The sequence below is a fragment of the Odontesthes bonariensis genome, chromosome 18, assembly GCF_027942865.1.
Source record: "Odontesthes bonariensis isolate fOdoBon6 chromosome 18, fOdoBon6.hap1, whole genome shotgun sequence".
In the NCBI taxonomy this organism is placed as follows: domain Eukaryota; kingdom Metazoa; phylum Chordata; class Actinopteri; order Atheriniformes; family Atherinopsidae; genus Odontesthes; species Odontesthes bonariensis.
The window spans coordinates 7,900,019-7,921,159 of NC_134523.1; the positions used below are offsets into that span (position 1 = coordinate 7,900,019).

Sequence of the window (21,141 nt, forward strand, 5' to 3'; positions counted from 1 at the left end):
AAAATCTATTAGCATAAGTCTTGCTCAAGGTTTATACGTTTTTTTTAAAGAAATAATCACTTTGACTTGACATTTCCCCCCTTTGGTTATTCCAATGCAACTGGGCTTCAAACCCAAAGAGCTTTTCCCCTTACATTTTCAGACAGACCAGCGGGAGCTCTGATTGGTTACAGTTAAGCTTCAGTGCTTCTGGGTAACAGAGTTTGTCATGCTCGACTCCCAGAGCGATATTATGAAAACATGGGACTGCGAGTACACTGCGAATCACGAAAGAAGCTTGTTGTTTGCCTACCCAGATGCCCTTGAAGCAGCACATACGAGACACTGAAATCAGTTTGAAAATTTATTTTCATATCAAAAGACACTATGAAAACATTAGAGGACTACTTTGTACAATCTTATGTATAAAAAGAACAAAAATGAAGGAGAAAGGGGGAGCTTTTTTCAGCAGAAGTTGGTTAACACTTGAGCATCAAAGGCTGAGGAATGGAGAGTGATGGAGAGCACAGGAGGTTTCTGACTTCTACATGGTGGTGGGTTGCAAATTTGCCTTCTTGAGTTTCATATTTCTGTTGAGTTTGGCAAGCTTTTGACACTGAAAGGAAAAGAACTCAACACAAACATACGCTGAGAGCCTGACAAGCGTCCTCGAGTGTTAGAATTAGCATGGCAGCAGAGTTTAGCTTAGAGAAAAGGAAACTGTAAAATAGACAGATGTACAGCGGGGTGCATTTCTCAGTCAGTCGAGCAGCATCTCACTTACCGTTATGGGAGATGAAAACTTAAAATCCAGCTTGAAACTGTTCACATAATATGAAAAATCTGGCTGATGGAAGAAAATGATGAAATCGAACCTAAAAGTTTCTATCTTCTTGCAAATTTCCTTTTTTGGTTACCTTGGGAACAAGAGTTTGTTTTCCCTCTAAATGGATCAGTTTTATAGCTTCAAGAACAAACATAAAAATGCTATGGAGTAAACGCCTACTGTGTAGCAGCCAGACGGCTGCTTTGTTCAGTGGATCTGGGTCCTGAGACTCACAGAAGGTCAGGTGAATGTAACCCCAGCTCGGCAACTCGGGTTCAAACCAATCTCGCTCCTCAGAGAGGGGGCGAGCTGTAGGTTTGCCCATCAGCTGATTAGCTTGAAAGGTTAGAAGGGCGGCACTCTCGTCCCACCATCTGCGCTGTGCTGCTCTACCACCACATTAGGGATCTTTAAACAGATGGTTTGAGGGCTGCTTTGGAAAATGTCAGGACAAATCATCATCCCTGGATAATTACTGTTTTGAACACTTTTTTTCCATATTTCCGCCCCCCTTAAGCTTTTTTTCCCCCTTATATTTTTAGATCTTCTTTCTTCGCCGTTTACCCCACACCTCCATGAACTGTCGCTCATCTCTATCTCCTGGCTGTTAGATTGATGGCAGCTGCTTTGAACATAGACAGAAGAGTTATCAAGCTATACTGTATATTGAATTGATCCTGCGCTCTTTCGCCTTCTCTCGGTCTGTGTGTGGAGAACCGATGTGCTCGTGCATCAACGGCAGGCAAGCAATCGCCGCTCTCGTAACAACCGCAGTACGGATGTTGAATGTCAAGCAGGAAGCATCATCGTCAGCCCCTCTTCAGTCTTGACACCTTTTGGCCTCACTCCCTCTCTGTCTTTCCATCCCATGCCCTCTTTCTGCAGCTGCTGCGCACATGGTCGCAGGAAACAATCATACGGAGAGTAGCACGCCATTGGGAAAGGCAATCAACTATGAGTTGATGAAGTTTCTCAGGCATCCAGGTCATGGTAATCATAAGAGCTTGAAAAAGGGCAACTGGACTTCTTCTCCTCAAAAAAAAGAAGTCCAGTTGCCCTTATTCAAGCTCTTATCTTGAACTATAAACAAATCAAAGCACATTTGTGGGACTTAATTCCACGATGAGGCTCTTGAGCGCCGGTGATATCTCGTGAATGAGCAGCTGGTGAAGCTAACGATGTTCCCTCAGAGGTAGCCTCTAAGTTGATCAATACGTAAATCAAAGCGGTAACTTTCCTAGGACTGAGAGATGAGCCCACATTAAATTCCACTGAGGGCAGGAATTACTGAGATACCTTCTTTTCTGACATCACTGTGACTGGTGGTGGCTGAAATGGATTGAGACGCTGCAACCTTTAGACGCTTTTATCTCCCGGTAGCAGAGAGAGAACCAAGGCTTTTCCACATTTCCACGGACAGCTAGCTTACGTTTTTTTTTTTGTTTGTTTGTTTGTTTTTTTTAAGTTCCTCGTGAGTGAATTCTTCTTGAATATGGAAAAAAAAAAAAAAAGCAAAATGGACAAATCATGAAAATAAACAGCACAGATCAAACTAGTCTTTAAATGAATCAGCTCTTCCTGAACAGTTAGAGCAGAGAGCACAACTCAGCTGGTAGGCGTGTGTTGAAGCTGCATTGCAATTTTTTCTTTTCTTTAAAAGTTTGCAACCATGGTGGGGGGGGTGTTTCCTTTGACTAAACAAATGAAAGAGTGTTCACACAGAGGATGTGAGAGAAATGCAATGGGTGTAGCTGAACTGGAACCTGAAGACAGGAAGAGAGGTTGGCACATATCAGTGAGCAGCTCTCACCGCCCTCCCCCCGTTCCCTGTTCACCCACATGATGAAAAGAAAGAAAACATGCAGGAAAGACTGAGTTCCTGAATGCTTTCATCATCCATTAGAGAAGGGGGGGGGGGGGGGGCTTAATGAAAGAAGGTTGCCTTGAGGGGGCGACCAGTGTGAGAAACCTCAGTGAGATCTTTTAACCTTGCTATAAAAAGAACTGAACGGTGCAGAAATATTCTTATTTTCTCTCCCCGCCCACACCACCCCACCCCAGTCATCAAACAATTGAAAGACATTTCAGTTTTTTTCTCCAGAATAAAATCAAGACATTTTTTTTCTTCCCCCCCTCAGAAATAGGTTTTTTTTTCTCATACTTTTTTTTTCTTTAAAGTTCATTTAAAAATGGTCTCCAGTCACAGAAGTGCCCAGCCCCTGTTCTTTTCTTTTCAATAGTCTTTTTGCGAAAAAATATAGAGTAGAACAGAGTTCCCTTCATGTCTGTCCTCTGCAGCGGTAAACAAATGCAGAGTGGGATCCGACGGAGCACATCGCAGGAGACGGGCAGCAGAGCGTGTGAGATCCTTGCAAAAAAAGAAAACAAAAAACAAAGAAAGAAAAGTATAGCCTTCCAGGAGTCCAGTATCTCTGTGCGCATCTCTGTGTGTTCCAGTGAGCGTTTGCACGTCTTCACACTTCAGTCTGGAAGTCTCCCTCAGATGACTCCGGTGTGTTAGCTGAGGATGAGTCCCAGTTTTTATTGTGCAGTTCCAGTCGGTCCTTCTGCTCCCCAGGCACAATGGACAGCTCAGGGGTCATGGTCTTGAAGCTGTCCCAGGAGCTCTGATCCTCTGGGTTGGACTTGTCCTGATAGAGGAGGACAGGAAAGAAACAGCTAAGTTACCGAAAGACACGGGCAGGTGAAGGTGCCACATAGAACCGAGGGGGCAACACGGTCTCAGTCGTTGTTATATATAAGCCGGGTTCTCGTACTTTTCACCGTAATTAAATCGGATTTAATAACACTGATAGTAGATAAAGTGGTGGATGCTTAGACTGTCTAATTACAAAAATATCTGAACTTTCTGTTTTCAGATCTTATGCTACCTATAGCCCCAAAGGTATCAGATTACCGACACAATAACTGTGATAATTCACTTAATTGCTTTTTCATTTTGAAATGTGTGTTTGAGTAAAGGCAACTTTCCTTGACTCTTGCGCACCGTTACCTCTACCATACCCCATCAATTTTACCTGTGATTAAAATGCTTCTTTTGGCATCTTATACGAAGACCTCAGTATTTCAGACGATACCTATTCACTGCCTCTTTGAAAGCTACATTAAAGGGTAATATCACTTGAATGATCTCTTATTAATTCTGCAGCTTACTGCCAGATAACGTACAACCCCTGGCAAATAGGCTGGAATAACCACTGGCTCTACGTTTAATGTTCCAAAATGAATAAATAAACGAAAAACTAATATGTCGCACAACTACTTTTTATTTTAGAAAAGGGTGGACATTCTGACTTGTACATATATGTAAAATATACAGAAGAAATCCATAAAATTGTTGCAAGTTTTTATCTTTTTTTATTTATTTTAGATTAAGTTGAGGAAAACAAATATAAACTGTATACCAAAAAAAGAAAAGGTTTGCGCTTTGTTGCACTGCCTGCACTGTCCTTTACCTGACATCTACCCCACATCATCGCGTAAGAAAGGTCACCGTGTCCTTGTCCATCGCAGATTGGTGGTTCATCACTGAATATCACGTCTCATCATCCACAGTCCATGACTGCTTCTCTTTGGCCTGCTGTAACCTTGTTTTCTTCGGTCTAGTTCCTAGAGATTGTTCATGTTTGAAATTTTTGAAAGTTTGAAATTCTATTTTCTTCAGGTTTATCAAAATTTAGTCACAAACAGTGACCCCTGTTTCTCCCCAATTGCTTTTTTTTTTTTTAATGATTTCTTTTGTTGAGACACTTGACAACTGGCCTACATGTTTCCCAAATACATAATCTCTAAATTAAATGACCTTCTTGAAGGAGTTTTATAATCCTTTCCAACATTCTAGTGACAGCTTGCCAGGTGCCACATTGTCTGCTAGCACTCTTTTTTAACTGCGGGGTCATTCTCATTTTAAGACTTGTGTAGGTATTTGTTTTAAAAATGCAAATTGGAAGGTGGCTCCATAGTTTTGTCTATTCATTCAGTTAACAATTGCAGAATATGATAACAATATTCCAACATTTTTCACCAGGGGTCGTAGTTTAGCGTAAACCTGAAAGTGAGGAAATAGTCATTTAAACAAAAACTTAACTCGCACATTTTAAAATTAAAATTTCGGTTATCTGTACAGAATACATCTACACAGATGGTATAATCTGTAAAACAGAGTTGTCAAATGTAAAAATCCTCGTTTGTGTCTGACTTTTTTTGCCCTCCAGGCTACCAGCCAACACCTCAGGAGGGTTAGTTTCTTTTATTAAAATAGTAAAAAACATATAGCTATATTTACTTGTTATTATACATACATGCTAGATGCAATTTATTGATTTTTTTTGGTGAATTGGTAATTCTTTATTCATTCATTCACTTCATTTGTACCTTATTTGCTTTCTCTCGCATCATGTAACTAATGAAATGGAGGAGGAACCTGCTGTAGAAGGATGCTTTGTACTATTCGGTGAATATTGTCAAATGGTGTAATTCAACCCAAACCATGACATTTTGCCCTTCCAAGGGCAATGTATGACCTTGTGAGACTATTGTGTGTTATGCGTTAGCGGTGGGAATGCAAACCAAAACAAAGACGGCCAAAAACGAAAGTGAGACCTAAAGTGCGTCTCTCTACCTGGAGTGAGGAGGACTTTTTTGGACTCAGATAGTATTCCTTGCTTTTAGGGAGCTTTTTCATCGAAGAAAGAACATTATCCAGCGTAAGGAATCCTAAAGCGTTGCTCGCTCCGTAAAACAGGAATGTGCAATCGGGCTCAAAAACATTTTATTTTGAAACTCAAAGCGAATCCAATCTAAGTTTTTTGTGACTTAAATCTCTTCAAAATGAATTGAATGTAATAAAGGAGCGGTATAGCTGTATACTAACTGATATTTCTTGAATCTCATTTGATCTCACTCAAAGAAAAGAGGGGCACATGACTGAAAGACACTTTAGCATAATTATATTACTTAAGATGAACTACTTTTGTTATTCTATTTGCAGAAATGTTTTTTGATCTCACACCTCCCACAATTACCAACTTTAACTGATAAATGCATGAAAACCTCCCAGGCTTGGGTCTGTAATGATTGCATATCATCTGCAAATGTGCCCGTGATGCATGTACAGTAAAATTCATGTTGTGGAGATTAGCCAAAAACAAAAATTAGAGGTAACATTATGCATCAGATAAAGGCCATTATTCAAATTGGTCTCATTATCTTCGAGATCTCACAGAATGATTTCATGGACACAAGTGGATAGAGACACATGGGTCATTAGCCCAGAGGACTCTTGATGGAGAAAAACACACAAAGACAAAGAACCAAGACAAACAACTAGAGGCACTTTCCACATCCAAAGCAAGCCCAGCTGTTTTTCGGATTTCATACAGGTTGTTATTCCTTACGAACATTCAGTAGATCAAAATCAGTAGATGCACTGGTTGTCTTAAGAGTAAATGTTCTGAATCTGCAGGGAAGGGGAACATTTTTAATGAATTACCAACATAAAAAAAAAAAAAAAAAAACGTTTTGGGCCGCTTCTTAATTCCCCTTGATGTTTCAACTTAGCATCAACATCATCACAAAAAAAAACTTAGTATTGATTTGCTATGACCCTTCCCTCAAAGGGAACAAGTGGACCAAAACCAACAGCAAACAGAGCTTTCAGATCCCCTCATGGGTTAGGGTCTTCTTCAAGTCAGTGAAGTCAAGTCCAACAGACTTAAAAACAGGTTAGCAAACGTCTGAGTTGGGTGATGTGAGATTGCAGCCAAAAGCTGCCTGCAAGTGACAGCAGAGAAAAGGGGGCTTGTTGGAGCAGGGAAAAGTTTGTGTTTGCTCTGTACTGATAGTAGGCAGAGCTCTGAAGACACACATATAGGCTACCTGTTGTAGCATTCTGCTATTGCTTGGAAACAGCACAAGAATGTGTAACAAACTGCCAGGTACTGTAGGTTAAGCTTGTTTCAGGCGGTCCTTCAACTTTGCTCTGCTGCAGAAATGACAGAAGTCATGGCAGATAAATAACTGCTTTGTTGAGTTACACTGAGATAAATAAATAAGAAAATAAAGTTTTTATCATTGTAGTCATTGACTGTGCCTGCTGACTCGAGGGAGGGGGGATTTATGGCACAGCAATGGTCAGCATTTAATAAAACATAAGGTTTTAGACAGTAATATTACTTGGTCAGAGTAAGAAAACAATTATGATTTGGTCTGAAATACATTATAATTACATGTTACATGTTGAAATGTCGAACATTTTGCTGTGCTCGAATTTTCTCCTTGCTTTTTTTTGTCCTGAGTGTACTGTTATAGTGAATCACCATTTTGTTGTGCTGTTCTTATTCTCGTTGTGTACTTAAGTACATTTTGGTCATGTAGTACACGAAAGTGATGTACAGATATCCACCACATGGGTCGAAATAGACCATCATGCACTGTGTACCGGAGCTGGGAACTAATGGAGGCCTGAATAAGAGGCACATATAAAGTACCACTGCATTCAAGAAGGGTACACCTGGAGCCAAAATGCCCTACCCACAAATGAGTCGCCTATCCTCTACTGTATTTTTCCCTTTCTGGTTGGCTTTAAGAAATAACATCACTTTGTTGGGGTTAGAAAGATAGATAGATAGACGACTTTATTATCCCTTTTAGTCCCTCAAGGAAATTGAAAAGCAAAACTACTTAGGAAGGGTAAGAAAACCATCATGGTTAGGGCTTAAATACATTCATTTGACAATGGCACCATCATTCTCTTGGATGCCATTTTTACATCTCACATCCATTTGCTCTCATGACCACTAGAGGTAGCGTATTCTTTGAATCATGCCTGTTTGAAATGTATGACTCATAGGGACACTTTTGGGAGGAGGACCGTCTTGCCGAAATCCAGCTTAACATGTTTTACATTCTGAGTGTATTTCACCTCAAGCACTGGAGTTTTCCTCAACCTAATCAAGAATTTGTTGTGCCTAAATCTATCCAAACAGGAGCTGCTAAAGAAAAATGTGAGACTAACATTCACAATGGTCACCAAGACGCTACGACCGCCCCTCCAACCACCGAGTGTTGACTTTGATGATCGTTAACAGTTCTCCCGCTGCAAGATCCAACTGTTAATCAGCTAAAGATAAACCATGTGCTGTAACATCCAAAGGCACCGCACATAGAATCAGTGTGTGATGAGTGAGAGTCAGAACGTGCAGATTTTGCCTTCAATTATCCATGTAGCTGTGTGAACCTATTTGCACATAGTGTCTGTAATCCATTAGAGTAGAGAACTGCGTCTGATCTTCAGAACCGCCTCCCAGTAACACCCTTTCGCTTCTATCATTTTAATTCTCTACACGCACTTTTCACAATCCCCCTTTTGCTCGATTGTAGCAACTGAAAAAAAAAACTCACATGGAACTCACTTTTAAATTATTTCCACCCCTTACGTTCCAGTCTGTCTCCTCGTCTGGCACACACGTACATCATTGATCTACACTACAGCATAGACCCCCCCACCCCCCCTTTTAAGTGTGTGATGATCGTCACCAAAGCACTAGGGGGCAATATCGGCCCGATTATCATTCTGCCCAGCCTGACAGTTGGTAAAATGAATACAAAAGGCATAATCTGGGAGCCAATTTGCATGCTAAATGCTGGCGAAGGAACATTTTGTAAAGCAGGAGTGTGGGTAATGCTGCAGTTAAGCCCAACTTTATCCCTCGGAGGCTAGGCTGAGGCGATTGTGCTGCTACTGCATGGGTATCCATTCCCTTTTGCCATCTTTGCCCGAATCCACCCCCCCCCATCTCATCCCTCTCTCTTGGACAGAAACCCCTCTACTTACACTCAACGAGTTCTTTTCACCTCCGGCAGACGAAATGCTCCATCTCTTTTCCCTCTGTGGTGATGAAATGAGAGGGAGAGGACGAGGAGGGGGAAAGGGAAAGAGAAGAAGGGGAAGGGAGGAATCACAATCACTGACAACTCTGCCCTGAAACACCAGCATGTGTTCCAACACCTTCCTTTGTTGTTCCTTTGTGCTTACACCTGACCCCTTGTCTCTCTTTCTGTCTCCATTGCTCAGTCCCTCTCACATGCGCACACACTCACACAACAGCCGTACATGCACTGAAGGAGTGCAGACAGTGACCAGTGTCACTCACTGCTTGAAATGTGTTGGAACAGGCTGTATTTTCAACTTTCAGACCTGTCAAAGCTCAGAGGAAACTGCAGATGCAAGGAAAGATTAAACATTTTATGCACCACCAGCAGCATCAAGAAGCATCGAAAAAAGGGATAGAAAAAAAAATGGACGGCAAATGGCTGTTAAGTAACCTATTTTTAAAAATCCTTAAAATGAATCCACTGCGCAGGGCTGGAGGCTTTGCAGATCATGTTTTCTGAATAATGTTGAGAGACAATAACTAATCTGGTTATGAGGGCATGAAAAGGGCCATCTACATTACCTGCAGTATTGATTTTACACTGCAAGTGTTACAATAACACATAAAATAGTTAAAGGTAGGCTATAAATTGACATTGCCGAGTCTGTATGTACTGCCTCTGGCTTAAACCCATAAACCTCACGTCCCCCGATGTACCTCTGCAGTGTTATCCATCATTATTCTTTATGCGCTTGTCTTTTTTTTCCTTTATCGTTCTTTTTTTTTTTAAAGAGAAACAAAGCTTTTGGTGGCTTGCTTCTCTGCGGGTGGTCTGGCTCCTACTTTGCTTGTAACTTGCACAGCTGTTCTGAAGTAACAGGTGTGTCCCAGAGGGAAGGGCATTTTTGGCAGTAGTGGTATGAAATACAAATACAAAGTGTTTGGTGTTGTAGTTCTCTTAGCTGTGTTGACTGTCCAGCAGGAACATATAGCTGTGTGTGTGTGTGTGTGTGTGTGTGTGTGTGTGTGTGTGTGTGTGTGTGTGTATAGATATAGCCTCGAGTCATTTGCTCTCATTAAATCCCAGTCTTCATCAGGACTGGCCTCAGACTGATTCCCTGGTGTGCGTCATACTGAGCCATTGACTTTAGCTTCTTCTTTTTTTTCGCACCCTTTTGGCTTAAACATTGACTCTTTACCCCTCTTCAAATCAAAACTCAAGACCCATCTGTTTGAAGCTGCATTCTCCCTCTAGCCTCTTTTTAACTTGTGTTATTTTATTTATTGTGTTTTTAATGTGTTGTAAAGTATCCTTGAGTGTTGAGAAAGGCGCTTTTATTAAAGCTTTTTTGGTCATTGTAAAAAAGGTTTTGAAACGACGGCGTTCTGATTGAATTTATTTGTAAAAAGCAGTAGGCGCAAAAAAGAATTTTCTCCAAGTTCTCTTACAAAAAAGAGCTGACAAGTGGACATCGAAACTGTCTGTGACTTTCTGTCTCTGTGCGCACAAAGTCTTCATTTTTAAACATGTCAAACTGGCATCGGGCTTGTCTGATTGGCTGTTCTGGGTGGCAAATGAGAGCACGAGAAGCAGGTGATGACAGAAAGCAAGTGGCTAACATGTCCCAAGCAATCTCGTCTCATTTAACATCTTCATTTCAACTTTTTACAGCAACATGGCCATGCGGACCGGCTCTATATGATATTACCAAGAAACACAAAGCGATTTTCAAGCTATTTATGTATTTACCTACTTTATCTTTCATTTATAATCTATGTGGTCTTCAAGGTTCCCTTTTTTGTATCATGTACACACAACTGCACTGGTCTTTTCAACTATGTCATTTTCTGTGCAGGGCACCTTGGCTGTTAGTTGGATGTAGTGTTTGCAGTGTGTTCAAGCACTTATTTGTTTGTTCAGACACTCTTAACATGAGGCGGCACAGCGGGAGGCCTTTCATCTGTGCTTGTTTCCTCATGTCGGTTTGTTGTATAAGATGTTTGAAGCTTGTTTTAACGTGTAAATGTAGGAAAAAGAGACGGAAGTACTGTAATGCAGCTTTACATACATATAAGAAGTTGAGCTTGTAGGCGTGGTTTAGGGTTTCAGTGTTAAATAACTGCAAAATCCTGGCAACAGGTACATAAAGAGGTATTTACAGAAACAGCTAAAACGTGACGATAGCTTCTTAAAGAGCCGAAAGTATCCTGGCTGGACGACAGGATGAACATCATCAACTGAATGAGATTCAGAAATTAAACTGAGTACCAGTTTGGTCACAGTTGTGAACACATTATTGATTTTTCCTTACTGATGTCATACCTGCGCAACATCAACTATTATATGAACTCGTCATTTTTAAATCGGCATCCTTAAAGTTAAAAAAGTACTACCATTATAGTTTTTGCAGCTGCAGCAGGGAGAGTAATTTAGCCAGTTTTGGTGCAAGCAGCATGAAAACCCTAAAAAAACAAAGAGTCAAGCATTGAAATGAGGGGTAATAAGGGGTCAAATTATGCTGGTTTCAGGTTAGCAACAAGGGAAAGTAATGCTACAAGCTGCAAGTACAACAAAGTAAAGTAAAGAAAACTGTTCAGGGGGAACCACGCTAGAAAAGGTGCTACAGCACAAACAGCCATTTCTACAAGCTTCTGCTGCAGGGTTGGTGGATGAGGCCCGCTTGTCTGCCTCTCGGAGTTGGAAATCATGTCTGGACGTGGGTGGGCAACGTGGCTTTAAGAGAGATGATGGGAGCGGACAGGTGGTTACAGTTAAATGGGTTAACTTTACCTTTGTTGACTTGGACGCCCATGGCTCTGCTGACTGGCTGGCTATAATCAAACTGGGACGTGACAACAAGCATGCAACGCAAAGGCCCAGTCAGCAAACAAAGCACATAAAACAGGAAACCAAACAAACGAACAAAAAGAAAAAAAAGAAAAAAGGAGAAGCATAAATCAATAAGATGTAGCAGGTAGGCAAAGAAAAGAAAGACACTGAATGTGAGGTTCCAATGAAACAAACTTAAATCGCTTTTAAACACAAACATGAATGAAGGTAACACCAAAAATGCAGGAGCGGACTGAGTGGATGCCAGAAACATTTTGATCATGTCACAGGTGTTAGTGGGCTTTGGGTCACTGTAGCACAGCCTTTTTCAAGATGGCATGTATGGTTATTATATAATATCATCAAGCTCATAATAGAATCAAGATTGGGCTATGGCATAACTCATTAGAAAACACAAAAACAGATATTATACATGGCTTTTAGCGCCATTTACCCGCTTAGCTGGGAAGGAATCTGTGTCACAAGTAATAAGGCCCTTCAAAGGAGCCAAATCAGGGGAATGTAGGGTAAATAAATTCCATTAGTGCAACACATTGCAAACAAACGAGCAATCAGCCACACGGGCTCGCTTTGTTGCTGTCTGGGCCTGTGCAATCCAAGGCCAGAGCTCCTAAACAGAAAGCAGTTCCAGCTGATGATTCGGACCTTTTCGCCTCCTTTTAATTGGCCCAAGGACACTAAATGAGCTAAATTAGTATTGTGCCTGTTGGTGCACGAAGCCAACGTTAGGCTTGTTCCGCCTGGACAGCACGTCCCCTCATTAGGAGCCACTGATAGAGCCAATGTGCCAAAGCTACACTCCACTGCCCCTTGGTTTTCATGGGCAATTTGCGTGGAGGGATGAAAACAGTTGATGAGTTTATACTCGGCACGGAGAAGGGGGCAAGGAAATAATTAAAAACAAGCTAATGAGAGGAATTAATTATTCAATTAATGCCTCAAACGTGCGACTGGGGGCTGAGCTTAGAGTGAGAAATGGGTAAATGAGGGAGACAGCAAGACAGAAAATGTCAAGCTGTGAGGACGAATAAAGAGGAGAATGAGATATGAAGAGGTTGAAGAGGGGTGGACTTGCTTTATTGCTGGTTTGTGAAATTGAAACCCCTTAGCTTAATGCCAGCAAATTGACTATCAAGACCTACGGGCTTTGCATCAACAAAAATTGGGTTTTTGTCACTTGAAATAATGCATCTTCATTTTACATGAGACATCCTCAAAGCAGACATGCCATTTCCCTGCAACAGCCTGAAATATTAATACCAGCCACTAATGTTAACTGTGGATGCATAAAGACCCCCTCTCACCTCTGTTTAGTGGTGCAGGCTGACAAAGAATCCTCCCAAACTTTACCACGATACATTTTCATCATGTACCTTAAATACACAAGGATTTTACAAACCATTTCGCCTGAATCTCTAATACATCTCTCATAATTGAAAATGTGTTCCCATCTTGATCTAGCGTCAGTGAAATCAACAACAGAGCAGGCTTCTCTCTTTTGTCTTCGTTTCCTTCGCGCTGACTTCCACACAACTCCTAACTGCCTATCCGGGGAGGGATGGGAGTCCATGTTTCATTTCATCAAGAACACAGCGCAAGACAGGATGGAAATACATATTCCATTTCAGTGTTAAAAATACATCAGCCAAGCCATTATGCAGTGCAAACTCTTTCCCACTGTCACACGCCCACTCTACATCCCACACGCAGTGAAGAACAACACCACATCATTGGGCACTGTTTGCAAATCTGTGCTTTGACCTTCTGAACCCGGTGGAAAGGATAGAAAACAGCAGGCTGACTCTACAGCGACACAGGCCAAGAAGCTGCTCTAAATCTGAACATAAGTGCAGATGCTGATGCTTAATATATACTGTGTTACATACGCATTGCATCAACGCTGTCTCTCGGTAACCCCGGTGACTCCATTTGTATCCTGTCTCCTCTGTGGAACACACAGTGAAAATGGACTCTATCCATCTGCCAGGCATAAGGCCTCTGTCAGAGCGCCCACTGTACTTACAACAGAGCGGGATTTGAATTTGTTTTCACCATTAGCATTTATGTGAAGCCTACTCTCTATCCACTTCAACAGAGTGTTATTCAAGTGTTATACATGCAGATAGCAGTCTCAAATGGGAGCAGACAACGTTGCCTTTATGTAAAAAAGACACTTGATTTCAGGTCAGAAACTGTTCTTTTGGGCTCAGGAAAGCAGAAATGACAGCTAGGAAACTAACATTAGCAACACCTGAAGCTAGTTTATTAGAATGCTAAATGGTTCCAACATGTCTTCCTGTCTTAATCTATATATAAAGAAGCAGGAGACATTTCTTTCACAGTTAGCCCTTGAGCTACATTCATATTTCTTTCCAGACAACAGGAACAGCTGTGCTAGCTTCAACAGCCCCGATATAGCGAGCAGACAAGGTAATTTCCAACACCGAGATTAATGCATACTCCTGTGATGTACTCACTCCTGCTTCTATCCACTCGTGCCTTTCCCCTTCATTTCGGTCTATTAAGCACAACACTTATTTATCACGTTACAGCCCTGAGCAGACTGAGTGGTAAATATGGACATTACCAGTCAGCAGCTAACATCGAGTTAACAAGAACAGAAGAGGGTGGGATGGCGGAAGGACGAAAGAAAGGAGAAGAAAAGCTATCTATCTGTAATGACAAATGAAATGTTTGAGACCACTTTAAGCCCACTGCCCTTACACAGATAATAATGTGAGATGTGCAAGAAGAGAGAAATTTCCTCATGTCAATTTTTTCTGATATCCACTCATCTCCCCAACACAAGTAACACACAGATCCTACCTTTCCAGAGAAAATTGATCAGTTCTCTTCTGATCCAGTGTCTCTCATTAGCACCCAAACGTAGTGCAAATTGTTAGCATCTTTTTTTTGTTTGTTAATGGACAGCGAATCGGGGGTTTATGGGGGTGATTTTAGATCAGGTTTAAAAGGTTTTTGTCTTTAAACAAAATTTATAACTCAGTTATGGTGTTTAGACCTTAACCTTTAACTCACACATGGAAAGTGACCGCATGGTTTTCACACAAACACAGTCCCAAACAGGGGAGGAAACATAGAGACAAATAAAACAAACAAACAAACAAAACCAAACAAACAGACAAGCAAACGTTTCTTATCCAGTCCTGAATCAGACCAGCAAATAAAGTGCGAGTCCTGGTGGAGTAATAGCAAGTTGTGCGTTTTACCATGAATTTGCACATGGTCTGATAAAGGAAAGGGAATTAGCATCCATCACCTGGATGCTGAAACACCAGAGGTGCTCATTAGGACACACTCAACTGTTACACCACCACACCACTAGGGGGCCATCTAATATCAAAGCTCATCAAATACAGTCACTTAATGATGAGGCAGCACTGACAGATAGTTGTTGAGGCACTACAGGAAGTAGATTTATAGTCTGACACTGTTTGTGTTACAGTTAATACACATAGTGCTGTGTTGAAATAGGAGTCTTCTTTGAGTTACAGGTACACCAGTAGCTAATGTTCCGGTGAATATACCGTCTCCTTTAGTCCTTTAGTTACTGTTGCCAGGCCTGTCAAGTTTCCTGTTGACACACTGCCCAGGAACAGTTTACTGTACCAATTGTGGCAGTTTTATTTATTAATACAGACTGGATCTTGATCTCAGACAGCATGCAGCATTGTTTTTTAGCCCTTAAATGAATTCCATAGCTAATTATCAATTCTATGAGTTAACTGGAGTCGTGGGGTGACTATTTAGATATGCTCTCAATGGGCTCTTGTATCATGCCAAAAAGTAAGATGAAAGCCACAGGCCCCAGACGGAAAGTCCTCTGATTTCAGCTGTGTGGTTCTTTCAACTCAAAGTAAGGTTGAATTTCTGATTGAGTTTTTTTTTTCTTTTCTTATTGTTTGGAAATGCCTTTGGAAAGAAAAAAAATGTTACGCTTAGCATCTTCTTTTTGTGTCTCTACTCTAAAGCCTTACATTTCAGAGCCTCTAAATGAGTTTCAGGAGGCTGCTGGTGCCAAGAGCGTTGTTTTTTTCCTTTTCAAGCAAACAACACGCCGGAGCATGTTGCCCTCGTGGAGTAAAAAACTGGGGAGAAGCAGTCCTACCCCTCCATCCAAAGCGATACTTCAGATGGGACACTGAATGTTGTCAGGGAGTTTTGTGATTTTGTCGCTAGCTTGTTGGCAGTTGTATTGTCATTTGCTCTGTCAGAATATTACTACTGGACCTAAATGAAAATGTCACATTTGGTATATCTATATTTCAATTTTGTTATTTACTTAAGTTATTTATGTTACATAACCCAGAAATTATTTAACAGCTTTCATTTGGCTTTAATCAAATCAAAATCAAATCAAATTTATTTGTATAGCACATTTCATGTACAAACAATTCAAAGTGCTTTACATAAAATAAAAGCATTGCAGGGGGGAGTGGAAGAAGCATTAAAAATGCATCAAATAATATAAAGAGAAACAAATACAATAATTTAAATGAATTTAAAAACAAGCAACAGTCTAGATAAGTTAAGGCGGCTAACGCTCAGTTAGTGCATAAATAATTGGTGCATAAACAAGCTAGTTAGCTGCACAGCTAATCTCAGATAAGAAGACCCCACTTAAACCGCCGCGACAGCAGATTTTATCTCTCACCAGAGATGCATGCAAAGAAAGGCGACCACATCACGCAACTGGGAAAATCTAAAGCTTGACAGGCCTGGTTCCAGTGACAAGGCTATCAATAAACAAACAGTGGCAAACTATGTGATACGTAATGTGACATCTATTCAGGCTCACGTTAAGTTTGAGTTTGTGGGACTCTAATTTATGAGGTTTATGTTGGGTTTAGTGTGTCTTACGTTGACTTTCTTTGTAAACGAGAGATGACCTGCGCGCGAGCGATGGCTCTGTGTTGTGCCTCGGTGGTGGGGGAGGGGGCACCTGTGGTGGATGAACACCAGCCGTGGTGGTTAGAAGTGTTACAGGAGGTTTAGGGTCCTGGGTAAAATATTATTTTCGGCACTTTTAAGGAAATAAAGACCTGCAAAAGTCAAAGGGGTTAATGGTTTTTTTTTATTTCTAGCTTCGCTTACAGTGGATGGCTTTTCATTTGTCTGGCTTTTCAGTCCAGTCAAATTGATCATTTAATATATAGGATGGTCAGCAGTGCCTGTCCTTAAGTAACAAAGTCAATTAGCCATAGGAAGTTAAGAGTGAGTTTTAACTCCCGCCGTACTTTGGGCATTGATCCATGCGAAGATATCCCAAAGAAATGCAGTTATGCTTGCTATCAAATCACTCACGTAATATACGGGAAAAATCACTGGTACTGTCTGTCATACAGCATAAACAGGACGTTATTAAAGTCATTATGAAATGTTTTAATCGTTATTCATGGTATAATTGTCTCCTAAATGCAGTTTATGAGCTGCAGACACAGGCGCTGCAATGCGACGATCTTAAACATGAAATGAGCGCAAACAAGAAAAAGAACAAGTGGACACACACTTATATCCTAAACCACACACAGAGGCATGCAGCTACACATGTAGGCGCTCTAATATGTGAGCGCATGAACTTGCACGCACGCACACACACACCCCTCTCATCTCCATAATTACTGTATAGTCAGCATGTCCGTGTCTGGGGGTGACTCTCAAAGTGAGATGTTGACAACAGTGGAGCTGAACTCAAGCTGGGACCCGTCAAAGGCCTGACACTGATAGCATTATCCCTGTAATTATTCACACTTAAGTGAACTGCCTACTTACTTTTAACGTAATGGATTTGGATGAGTAAGCCAGATCTGGGCTGCCCTTTCGTTTCACAACTTCAGACCGACTGACGTCAACAACCAAAGGGAAAAACGTGCTCCAATTTGTCCCAATTAGTTGAAATGCAACCCCATCAATTATCTGTGACTGGTCTGTCATTTCTTTTGCATTTGGCCACAATCTCAAAGCACACCTAAGTTCCTTCTGAAGCGCATAACGATGCTGCGGCCAACTGTTAAGAACCACTGACTTTAATAAATAGCCCAAGCAGCCTGTCACTTTCCCTCACTTCCATAAAATATTTGCTTGGCATGAATCAACGGTGAGTCGGCCGGCGATTCTGAAAACCGCGCTCAAGTCATCGAGCAAATGAGGAGTGAAGGAAAAGGCTGGCGGTCAGACATTGGGAAGTGGAAGCATATTTGCATGTGAGAGTGTGTACAGAGTGTGTGCAGCTACATGGCGTAAGGAATATGAGAAATGTCAGACTAGCCTCTGCACTTCCACTGGTATTGTAAATTGGATGTGAAGCAGCATGCCGCCGATGCCAGGGGGAAAGTACACCTATCAAGGCCGGCGAACTCATCAGGGCTCCACGCACCGAAGCTAAGGCAGATGAGTGTGAGCGTGTGTTTAAAACTAAATGAAAGTGGCCCTCTGAAGGTCAGCGCAGAGAAAGCAGGGGCTGTTTAGTCTGCTGCTAATGGAGTATTAATGATTCAAATACGCCTCTGTGTCTCATGTGCAGGTGCCCACCAGAGCACCCCATGAACCTGCACGCCCAACTAACCACCCACGCAGACGCACACACACACACACACACACACGCACACGCACACACGCACACACACACACACACACGCGCACACACACACACACACACACACACACACACACACACACACACACACACACACACACACGTGAAAGGAAAGTCAGATACAGAACATTCAAAAAAAGATACAAACACAGAGACCAGTTTGACACAGGGACAGACAAAGCATTTGTGTGTATAGGAAGGTGTGTTGCTGTTTATGTTTGTCTTTTTTTTCTTTTGCAATTCATCACCGGGAGGTGGTTCGTTGAGAGTGACAAATAGTTTCACGGCTCTTGAATTGCCAAATTTGGATTTCATTAACTGGTTTTGATTGATTATCCCTCCCCCTAACAGCTCATGTGATCAACATTTTTGATAGGTATTTAATAAAGCAACAACTGCAGGCATAAATGAATTAAGTTCAGGTCAATTACGTCAAGTATAAAATTAATATATACGCTATGAAAGATGGAACAGAATGCGCCTGCAAAGAAATATTTATGAGGTAGTTATTGTTCGATTCTTCACGCTTGTGATAATAAGAACAAGAGTGAATTAATCAAATGGCAATGAAAATGTATGCAGCGTTCAGATTACATTCAAATTCCCTTGTTAGAGCAGACAATGTTTTCACATTTCTAAGGCAGCAATTTGTGTGGAAAAAAAATAATAATTATAATAAAACACCATCATGAAAACAACTGCTCTCAAAAGTCCTCTCATGTTTGTAAATGAATGAGAGCTTTGCTCAGAATACTTATGGCTATAATTGTTTAAAAGCTACATTTACAAGTCAACACAATGTCACCATAATATTTAGTTAGAGATGAATGCTCTTCGTTAAGCCTATTAGGGCAATTTCGGATCATTATTTGCTTTCCAGTATCAGTTTTGTAGTGCTGCAGAGGGAGTGGGGGTGCACGTGAACTGAGGGACCCCATCCCCCTTCTGGGCGATGGTCTTACCTTGAATGTGGACATGGCCGGGTCCCTGTTATACCTGTCTATGGTGTGGAACTGGGACGAGTGGTTGAGCTCATGGTACAGCTCAGAATGTCTTTTGCGAGTGTGCATCACTTTCTGGAAGGGAAGAAAGGAAGGGACAGCAAAAATGAAGCAAATAGAAACAAACTTAAAAGAAAAGAGAACAAAAAGGTATGGAGGGGAGTTAATGTAAGGGGCAGACACGGGGAATGAGTGAAAGGCTGAGGGACTGCAGAGATCCCAGAAATTAAAAGGAGGTTAGAGGGGGACGCCGACAGATCAATCGATTGCTGAGTCATGCTTATCCATCATCCACTTCCTCAGTCTTTTAGAATTTGGCAACCCAGAGTGCTGCAGAAAAATCCTTTAAATGAAAATTAGCTTACAATGCCTGACAAAAAAAAAATGCCATTGTTACAGGCTGGTGCCTGCTAAATGGGGGCCCGGTTAAACTCTGGAATTTGCAAAACCCGTTGAAAATCTATCTAATGGGCAGAATATTTTGCTAAAAACATCCAATTTCATTCCTTTGTGAGTACAGTAGGTCTCGTTTCAGGGCAGATAAATCTCGATCTGTTATTCTGTCAGCAAAGCGCACTGGTTTGTTTGTGCTAATGACAGTGCAGGAGCTATGAGGTGGTGGCTAATCGTCAAAGCAGCTTGTGAATTTGAAAGTGATTTGGGGGCAAGATTCCAGCACACACACACACCCACTCGCACTCATTGGCCAGAACTAGTGCTCAACACTGCCTCTGGTAATTTCAGTGAGGACACTCATCTCTGCTCAGTTGAGAAGGTGCCAGTACTGTACCTCCTGGCTGTGCGTCAGTTTTTTGTTAAAGTTTTTTTTAAGAATATTAAATGTAAATACATTATAAGCTCCAGTACAAGAACTATCAATAAGTGTGCTACGCAACCCAGTCTCATGGCAAAACATGAAATAGTCATGTAAAAATGTTGGGATTGTGGTCTGCAGACACAGTTTATGCTTCTTTTTTTGTGCTTTGGGCATGAAAATAACTCCACAGGGGAACGCAGTCGTGCGCTCTTTCATAAAAAAAAAAAAATCAATCTTGCATCACATTCAAAAGGCCACAAAGCCCACCATTGGAGGTCAGAGAAGTTGAGAGATGAAGAAAAACAAGGGTTGATGATTTTTAGTGACTTTACGTTGAACTGTCCCTTTAGGATTGTTTTTTTTTTCCCTTTGAGCTTTCAGGTCATTGAGGCTTTCGGGCGTTAAAAACTAAATGCTTCAGGTTAGGTTAGTGGCTTCAATCACATCAAAATGTTCTTTTCCGTTACTCTGAAAGTCAAGTTGGATGGCCAAAATAAGTAGTCAAATAAAACAATTTTCGTGTCTGTCGGCACAAACACAAAGTTGTCTGACTTGTTCATGTTTATTTTCGTGAGACCAGCCTGGCAAACATTCTTGAGTTGCAAAATGTTCAAAAGGATCTAGCAGTTTTTTGGGCAAAATTCAGTCAAAAAAACGAACAGAAAAAAAGACTGGACATCTAAACCTCCACAACATTCATTTTCTTTATCCAAAGTGTTCACTTTAAGTGGAACACCAAATGCCTAGGTTCTTCCTTTGAATTTTTGGAGAGGTATTTTTTTCCCCCCAAAAGCTCAGGCTTTATCGTGTTTTCAGTTCTTTGCTGTTTACATATAAACTGTTTAAAGAGAGTGAAAGGGGGGAGGAAAAAAACATGGTTATTAATTCATTTAGCTTCCACAAACCTGCTTTGGCGGTTCTTCTACACTAGTCTCTTTCTGAAAAGTCAATTGATGGGAAATGAGTCGAGAGCCGACCTTGCTGTTCGTGCAGACTCCTGGGAAAATCAGCCATAATCACTGCTTAGGGCTTGTCTTCACTCTGTCTCTATGGTGGGAGGTGAATGTCCAGTCTTTCCAACAGTGAAAATGAGATGGAGTCCTCAGAAAAAAATAAGCAGCAACGTAAAGGGACGAGTTGTATTACTGTCCAAGTG

The 21,141-nt window shown here is 41.3% G+C and overlaps 1 protein-coding gene across 13 annotated transcripts in view; it reads right to left on the reverse strand.

The window, feature by feature from the left end:
• Positions 1-368: 368 nt before the first annotated feature.
• adgrb2 (adhesion G protein-coupled receptor B2) overlaps positions 369-21,141 on the reverse strand; it is a 253,955-nt gene continuing 233,182 nt past the window's right edge. For 8 of the 13 annotated variants that reach the window (XM_075449014.1, XM_075449024.1, XM_075449016.1 and 5 more), the window contains 3 exons: positions 19,130-19,243; positions 8,661-8,714; positions 369-3,456 (listed from right to left, as the gene is read on the reverse strand). In XM_075449014.1, coding sequence (XP_075305129.1) covers positions 3,280-3,456; positions 8,661-8,714; positions 19,130-19,243 — 345 coding nt within the window. In that variant the 3' untranslated portion in view covers positions 369-3,279. Of the gene's footprint in view, positions 3,457-8,660; positions 8,715-11,491; positions 11,544-19,129; positions 19,244-21,141 lie in introns of all 13 variants that reach the window. The other 5 variants (XM_075449019.1, XM_075449017.1, XM_075449018.1 and 2 more) reach the window with 4 other exon arrangements.